General features: G+C 60.1%; 1 protein-coding gene across 15 annotated transcripts in view; it reads left to right on the top strand.

The window, feature by feature from the left end:
- Positions 1–7,759, top strand: part of MAPT (microtubule-associated protein tau) — an 84,485-nt gene that overhangs the window by 72,756 nt on the left and 3,970 nt on the right. For 10 of the 15 annotated variants that reach the window (XM_012726182.1, XM_012726178.1, XM_012726179.1 and 7 more), the window contains 3 exons: positions 1,728–1,820; positions 4,622–4,703; positions 5,987–6,099. In XM_012726182.1, the coding sequence (XP_012581636.1) occupies positions 1,728–1,820; positions 4,622–4,703; positions 5,987–6,099 (288 nt within the window). The remainder of the gene's footprint in view (positions 1–1,727; positions 1,821–4,621; positions 4,704–5,986; positions 6,100–7,759) is intronic. The other 5 variants (XM_012726183.1, XM_012726181.1, XM_004684058.2 and 2 more) reach the window with 1 other exon arrangement.

The following is a 7,759-nucleotide window of genomic DNA, read 5'->3' as shown; positions in this document are numbered from 1 at the left end:
CCACCCCAGCGGGAGCCTAGGCAGAGATATCTCCCCGCTGGCAGGAGAGAACTTCTCCAGAGTTTGCCAAGAGGGTTGTTTTGTTTGAACCGACTTAAGAACCGCTCAGGTGAAACTTGTCACACAGGTAGGTGCCGTCAGGGAAACGCCCAGGTCTGCGCTTTTGTGTAGGTGACCGCCCTGGGGTGAGCAGAGTGATGTGGGTTCCCATGTGTTTCACAGGCTCCCCAGGGAGAATTGGGGCTCCTGGGGGAGGCCCCATCCATGTGCTTAAGAACTGGGGCAGGATAAGAACCAAACGCAGGGGCGCAAAGAGAAATAAAATTTTAAAATGGGGACTGAGAAGAGGGAGAACAGAGAGAGAGATTAACTGGTCCGCACGCCTGCAAGTAACCCGTCGGACACCAGGGTGCTGAAACCAAGGAAAGCAGGAGAGCCGAATCCGCGTGCGTTAGGTTCTAACCCCAGCGCGGCTGCTCACCTGCTCACCTGCTCACAGCTCTCAGTAACCAGGACCCGAGCCGGAAGTCAGGTGCATGGCATGCTGGGAGTTGTAGTTCTCGAGCGGAGAGCCCTTCCGTACACCTGCCGGGAGTCTGTAAAAATCGTCAGGGGTGGAATTCAGGGAGCTCCTGACGACTCAGATGTTCCTTCCTCCAACAGATATTTCTGCGACCTCTAGAGGCTCTTGTATTTATATTGAAAAGGCAGAGAAGAAATCACAAAGGGAGAATTTGAGTATATGAAACTGTAAATATTTGAATGTTAGAAAAAAAATACACCCGCCAGCAAAAACATGAATACATTTAAATTAATCACTTGCTATATTTTGAAATGTGTTTGCATAATCTGTATTGCATGAGTTAGCTCTTCTAAAGGCATGTGACAGTGTAGCTAGGAGTCGAATCTTACTCAGAGAGGGGAGTTAGGGTTGTTTTCTATTCGTGGAAAAGCTCAAGATAAAAAGCTGTTTAGATGCAGCTTTTCAAGCTCAAGATTAATTTGCCTTCGACTGAAGTAGGTTAAAAATATAGAGCACTTCAGATACAATACGTGGTGACATCAGAACAAAAATACTTTAAAAAAATAAAAAGAGAACAGCAACAAAGAAACACAGACTAAGCCAACAGCAAACTCCTTTTACTGTATCCTAAAGCCGTGTTGAGGGTTGCATTTAGAGCTTTCAGGATGTAACTGTCACCCAGAAATTCTCCTGCTGAGACTCTAATTTCTATGCTGTGAAAATAATCTGTTGTGGACAAAGCTTGCACAAAGATGTCCGCGCTGGAGCATTTATATCATGTAAAACGGACAGACACAGGCTCGTGAGAGCAGAGATGTGCTCCTGCTGCTCTGTGACCTGGGGGTGCAGGGACACGGTGCCCCCGGGGAGGCAGGCCGTGAGGCTGCATGGGACAGTGTCTGCGGTGGTCACTGCCACATCTGCACTGGGCGGCTGCTGTTACTTTGTTACTTTATGCCACAGTGGTCATGTTAGAGGGGCAAGAAAACGGTTTTGGTTTTGCCTTTTTAAACCCTCCGCGATGGATCCATTTTGTAAACCCACTGCTGTAAAGGAGGCCCAACACGAACCACTCAGCATCCAGGGCAGCTCTGGGAGGGACTTCCGGGCAGGGCCTCTCCCCATCTGAGGTCAGCGAGCAGAGCGATCAGCAGACGGTGGGTCCGCTGGGTGTATCACTCATCCTCTTTTCTGGCTGTCAAAGGTGCAGATAATTAATAAGAAGCTGGATCTTAGCAACGTCCAGTCCAAGTGTGGCTCAAAGGATAATATCAAACACGTGCCTGGAGGTGGCAGTGTGAGTACCTTCACACTCTCCCTGCGCCCGGCTGCGCTCGGGGGTCCGGGAGTGGCATGGGCGTCCACGCTGCGAGGCATTGCACAGAATAAACCATCGCAGGCCCAGGGGCCCCCGTGTCCCGAGTAGACACAGGCCCGGCTCCCACACACGTGTCCACTGTGCTCGGAGGCCCCCTCGGGTGCCAGCTGCCCAGCAGGAGGGAAAGTTGACTGGCCTCCTGCAGAAAGCCCAGCACGAGCCTGTCTGGCCCCCGGAGCCCCTCAGCCTGTTTGCAGTGGGCTGAATGGGACACCTAAGCCCAGGCCCGGTCATCCCTCCAGGTCCCCTGCAGGGACACTTTGAGGGCTCCCCTTTGTCCTGAGAGTGGGCAAGAGGGCGCACCTTGTGAACTCTGCTTCCCTCGTCCGTCTCCTGCATCTGGGAGGCGTGAGCTCCCAGGTGTCAGACAGCTGAGCCCTGGCAGCGACTCCAGATCCCAGAGTGTGGGCACCAGGGGAATTGGGGGGGGGCTGCCCATGTGAGAGTGGACAGAGGAAGGAGGCTTTAGTCCCTTTTGAAATGGACGCCTCCAGCTGTGCAGGGTCCTCCCTCTGTCCTGCTGTGTCCCTGTGAGATCTGGGCTGGCACCCTCCCTTCTCACAGCTCCCCGTGCTCCCCGCACCGGCCCATGCTCACCAACTGGGGTGCACACTCAGCACCCTGCCGGAGCCTCAGGTCCCCTTCTCCACGGCCCCTCCTGCCTCCCCCAACCCCCACCAGCTGTAAGCAAAGGCTTCCAAACAGGGAGCAGAGTCTGAGGCCCTCTGACCTCTCGCTCTTGGCTGGCAGCTCTGCAGCCCCTCCTGGGTGGGTTTCCTTCCCCAAATGACCGGCCTGGACCCCACTTCACTTGCGTCCAGCCCCGAGGGTTTATTCTTGCAATGCAGGGCTGCCTCCCGCCCCAGCACCTGGCCCTGGCGTGGCCGCCAAGTCCCGAGCTTCCAGCGTGCTCACCTGCTGCTGCATGGCGCTTCATTAACGCTTCCACCCAGTGTCTGTTCAGTGTCTCCCGCCCTGCCCGGCCCAGCCCACCTGCCCTGTCTTCTGCCAAAAGGAGGGAAGCGAAGGTGTGGGAGGTCCCAGCCCTGCGCCCACTCCTGGGCTCCCGCTGCTGGTTCTGCTCTGGCTCCTGGTTCTCTGGCTTCCCGGCAGGTGCAGGGCTGCCAGAGGATGCCAGCGTGCGCTCTCTGGTTTAATGCGCGTCTGGGTGACTCGTGGTGGGTTGTGCTCACTGGGGCCCAGACGTGGCACCCGTGGGCTGCTAGCAACAGACTGGTTCCTCGGTTCCTGGGGTGGAAGCTGGGAGCAGGGAGAGGAGAGGACCTTCCCACTGGGGGTGGCAGTGGATCACCTCAAGTAACTGCGGTGCCCAGGCCCTCGAGGGGCCTTCTTGGGGTACCTCTCATCTATCCTGCTCCCCGCCTGCCACTGGCAGAGAGCCCCGCTGTCCCAGGCTGACCCTCGCTCTGCTGCTGGAAGGGGCCGGGGGGGTCACAGGCTCCTGCAGTGTCTGCCTCGCTGTCTCTGGCCTGTCTCCCTGAATTCTGCTGCCTGAGGTGGCTCCCTGTGGGCAGGCCTGCTCCCCCTGCACCCCTCGATCCTCCCTCCAGGCAGGGCCCGGGCTTGTTCCCCCACCCCACGTCCGCACCCTTTGACCTGCCCAGTTCTTGCTTACTGGGTACCTGGCCAGGAAGGTTTACTCCGCCCCCTCTGCCTCCCTCTCGCTAGGAGTCCCAGGGCCCCCCCTGCCTCCTCCAGGTCCCAACCCCTGACCTGTTTGCAGAATGTCTCTGGGGTGCAGGCTCCCGCATGGCACAGCCCCCACGCACCACGCCGTGTGCACCTGCTGGCCGCCATCAGCTCTCCGCCAGTAACAGCAGAGGCCAGCAGGCCTTTGATCAAAGGACAGAGGCAGGGATTGCTTATCCCAGATGAGTCACACCCCAGCAGAAGTCCCCCTCTTCCCTGGTGTCCTTGCGAGACCCATCTCTCTGCCGAACGATTGGCCTCCTACACACCCCACGTTTCATGGCCTCTCATGAGGTCACTGTTGAAGGCCCCAGGGACTCTGGGAAGTGTCAGTCAGTGACCGTCTTGGGGACCCACTGGCAGCCACAATTTGGCAGAGACACCTCGAGGGGACCCATGTGGAGTCCTCGCAGGGGTGGCCCTGAACCCGTCTACCAGTGCAGTCCGGCCTCTGGTTGCTGGTTTGGGGCCCAGGTCGGGGGGCGGCTCCGGGGCTCCTTGCCCTCGGAGGTGGCGGGGGCTCCTGAGTCTGGGTCCGCGCCGGCCCTTGGCTGCCCGCGTGGAGCCCGTCCAGGCCTCTGAGCTGCACATGTTGGCTGCGCGCTCGCGTCCTGCGTGTCCTGCTCCTTTCCGCCAAGGGCCGAGGTGCCGGCCCTGTGCCCAGATGCCAGCGTGGCCCGGGGTCCTGCTCGCTGGGCTCTCGCCGTCTCGGGGAGGGGCTTCTGCGGGGCAGGAAGCCCCCTGCCGGCCCCAGATTCTCTCTGCCGGTCCTGGCTCCGCTGCTGTCCCCCAAAGTGCTTTGGGTCGCAGGGAGCCTCCTCAAGCCCCTCCCGGGACCTCCTCTCAGGCCAGAATCGGGGCGGAGCGGCAGGGTGCCAGCGGCTCATCCCCCCCAGCCGAGGGTGTCCTCCGGCTGTGGGCAGTGCCCAGGGCAAGCAGCTGCTCTGCCTGTGTGGGCCCATAAAAATAACCCTGTGTTCTCTCTCACGCTCGTCCTCTCTCACCTCCAGGTGCAAATAGTCTACAAACCCGTGGACCTGAGCAAGGTGACCTCTAAGTGTGGCTCCCTGGGCAACATCCACCATAAGCCAGGTAGCCCTGCGGAAGGCCGGCCTGGGGTGGGGCATGCGGGGGCGGAGCGGGCCCAGCGGCTGCGCTCTGCTCCTGAGCCGGCCCAGCGAGGCCCGGGCAGCTGACCCTTGCTTCCAGGTGGCAGCGCCAGGGTGTGTGGATGGCCAGCTGGGCCCCCGGCTGACACAGGGATCACGTCGGGCCCTGGGCACTGCCATGCTGCCTTTATTTTTTTTTTAAAGATCTTTTTATGTGTGCATACAGAACTGGGTACAGGGGTGCAGGGGTGGTGAGAGGCGTCACCAGAGACAGTGGGGAGCAAGACAGGCAGAGCGATGAAGTACACTGCTGAGGGAGCAGTGGGAGGGTCAGGAGAGGTCTGCTGCGCCGTGTGAGTCACCTCCGGGGTGGGGATCGAACTCACACTGAAGCAGCTGTGCTACCTTGCAATGCTGCGTCCTGACCCAATGCACCACCAGGGAGGGCCCAAGTGTCACAGATGAGCCTCGGGGAGCTCTGAGGGCCTCCCTGGTGCACACACAGAAATCAGCGTTCTCTGTACATCTTCCTCCAATAAAGGACATGGTCTGGGGCGGCCACTACCCTAGCCGCGGCCACGTGGGGCTCTTGAGCCTTGACACATGGCTGTGCAGCTGAGGGACTGAGCTAAGTACAAGGCCGGTGGCGGCGTGGCTCTGGCTGCTGTTAAGGCAGGAACAGGGTCCACCTCCCCCGAGGACAGAGCAGGTCCTTCGCTGAGCCACTGCTGTGGCAGCCAAGGCCACCAGAGGCCCAGGCCCCCGCTTGCCTGGGCCTGGACGTCCTGCGGGGGTTCTGGTATCCCAGCCGCCCACAGGCAGGCCTGCCCTTCCCAAGGGTGATGCGGGTTGTCATTCCTCAGGCCGCACGCCCATGTCCCGCGCTTGCCTGTGGGTGGCGTCCGGCAGGGAGGAGGGAACTGGCCAGGCCCCGTCCTTAGGGCACCCTGGGTGTTCCATGTGGTCCCCAGGTCGTGTGGGCCGAAGCTCACTGGATGTTGGCATCGGTAGACGTCACTCTTTGGGATCATTTTCCCTGGACGGGGCCATCATTTCCTTTTGCATTATTTAAGGAGAAGGTGTTTGCTGAGTAAATATTTGATGAAACACCGTACCAGGGAGATGAAGCGGTTTTCAAGCCCCTTGGGACTTGCTTGTGCCCAGCCCCCTTTCTCAGCGTGAAGCAGCCGCCCCTAGAGGCTGGTGCCTGCGTGGAATCCTCGTTAGCCTTGTCAGACACCGTGTTCTGTGTGTGCTGTGTTCCAGGAGGCGGCCAGGTGGAGGTGAAATCTGAGAAGCTGGACTTCAAGGACAGAGTCCAGTCCAAGATCGGGTCCCTGGATAACATCACTCATGTCCCTGGCGGAGGGAACAAGAAGGTGAAGGGGGCAGGGCGGGGAGGAGGCGCCCATGTGTGACTGTTGATCCGGTGGGGGGCCGCCGGCGGGAGCGGGGACCGAGCACCCGGGCGGACTCACTGGAGGTGGATTCCTCACCTTGGCCGCCATGGCAGTCATCTGGGAGCTTGAACAAATTCGATGTTGGGCCCTACCCTGGAGTGTCTGACTTACCGGTCTCAGGTGCAGTGTGGGCACCTGGTGTTTCTAACGCTTCCAGGTGATTCTTTAGGTCTCAAAGGTGAGAACTGTGTTTGGTGGGCATCCAGGCCCAGTGGACCCAGAGGGAGTCCAGGGGCAGCTGATTTGCTCAGAGGGTCGCTCAACAGTGTGCACATGGCGAGCCTGGGCCCGGCAGAGCCTCTGGGTGTGGCTCAGAGGCAGCGGCTGGACGGAGCACGCCCGTGTGCCCTGCACACTCGAGGCCCGCTGAGGGCGTGTGTCTGTGGGGCAGGAGGCTGTGCGTGGCCCACAGCCAGCTCCCTCGGGCCTGTCTTGTTGCTGCGCTTTCCTGCCCCCAGGGCCCTGAGGTGGTGAAGTGGCATCTTCAGTGCCTTCCAGAAGCTGAGTGAGGAGGAGGGAGGGAGCGAGAAGTTCCAGAATGAGTCTGGAATCTGGGGCCCCACCAGCGTGAGACTGCGAGCCACCCATGGTGGCTCAGCTGGGCCAGCTCCCCACCACAGCACCTGGACGGCAACCAGCCCCCACAGACCCTCCAACAGCCCCACTCAGCACCTGCCTCTAATGCTGAACAGACAGCCGTGTGGAGGACGCCTCGGGCTGGTGTTGTGGAGAAGCACCCGCAGAGTGGCCTCCATAGAGGTTGCAGAGAGACCCCCACCAGACCTCACCCTAAGACAGAGTGGAGGCCAGGGGACACCTTCACATGGACCCCTCAGCGCCCCTCTGGTGACCCCATGTGGACCAGCATGCTTGGCTTCCCACGGGCAGGGGCATTTTCCCAGAAAGCAGAGAGGGTGCAGATGGCCTCGTGCCTCAGGAACGTGGGGTGCCGGTGATTCCCGAGGCCTCCGCCCTTCCCCTGGGAGCTCCTGGGGACAGTCTGTGGAGGGGTGACCTGAGCAAGCTGTGCAGCACTCTCAGCCTGTTTCCCCTTCAACATGACCTAAATAGCCTTGCTCCAGGGTGCTGTGAGACCCAAAATGAGCATGTTCTGGAGGGAGCCTGGAGCTTGTAGCCACCCAAGAACAGAGCTTCTGTCTTCGCTCGCCTGTGGTGGCGTGTCCAGGACCCCTGCCCGGCAGACCCCCCCACTCCCTCCCCAGTGCCTCCTATGAGGACCACTCTCGCTCACAGCAGTGAAGCTCACACCCTGTCACCTGGGTGCTCTTGGGTTGGGGGACTCGGGGACATTCCTAGGACCGTGTGCCTTAAGAACAAAGCTTTCAAAAAATATCCGCTGTATTTTTTGAAAATGCCTGTCAAAATGGCATTCAGTCAGGAGCCTCTGGAAGGGTCCTTTTTCATAGCAAGAAACAAATAAACGTCTGGAAGGGGAGTCTGGATTCCCGCGGCCCTTTCTCAAGCCCCCTGCACCTGTGTGAGGGGGTGCGGGCGCCTGCCTGTGTGAGGGGGTGCGGGCGCCTGCCTGTGTGAGGGGGTGCGGGCGCCTGCCTGTGTG

This window comes from Condylura cristata, unplaced genomic scaffold (genome assembly GCF_000260355.1).
Source record: "Condylura cristata isolate star-nosed mole 26May11 unplaced genomic scaffold, ConCri1.0 scaffold00017, whole genome shotgun sequence".
In the NCBI taxonomy this organism is placed as follows: domain Eukaryota; kingdom Metazoa; phylum Chordata; class Mammalia; order Eulipotyphla; family Talpidae; genus Condylura; species Condylura cristata.
Note: the sequence above shows the minus strand (reverse complement) of the source record. Positions and strands in the feature narration are given on the sequence as shown.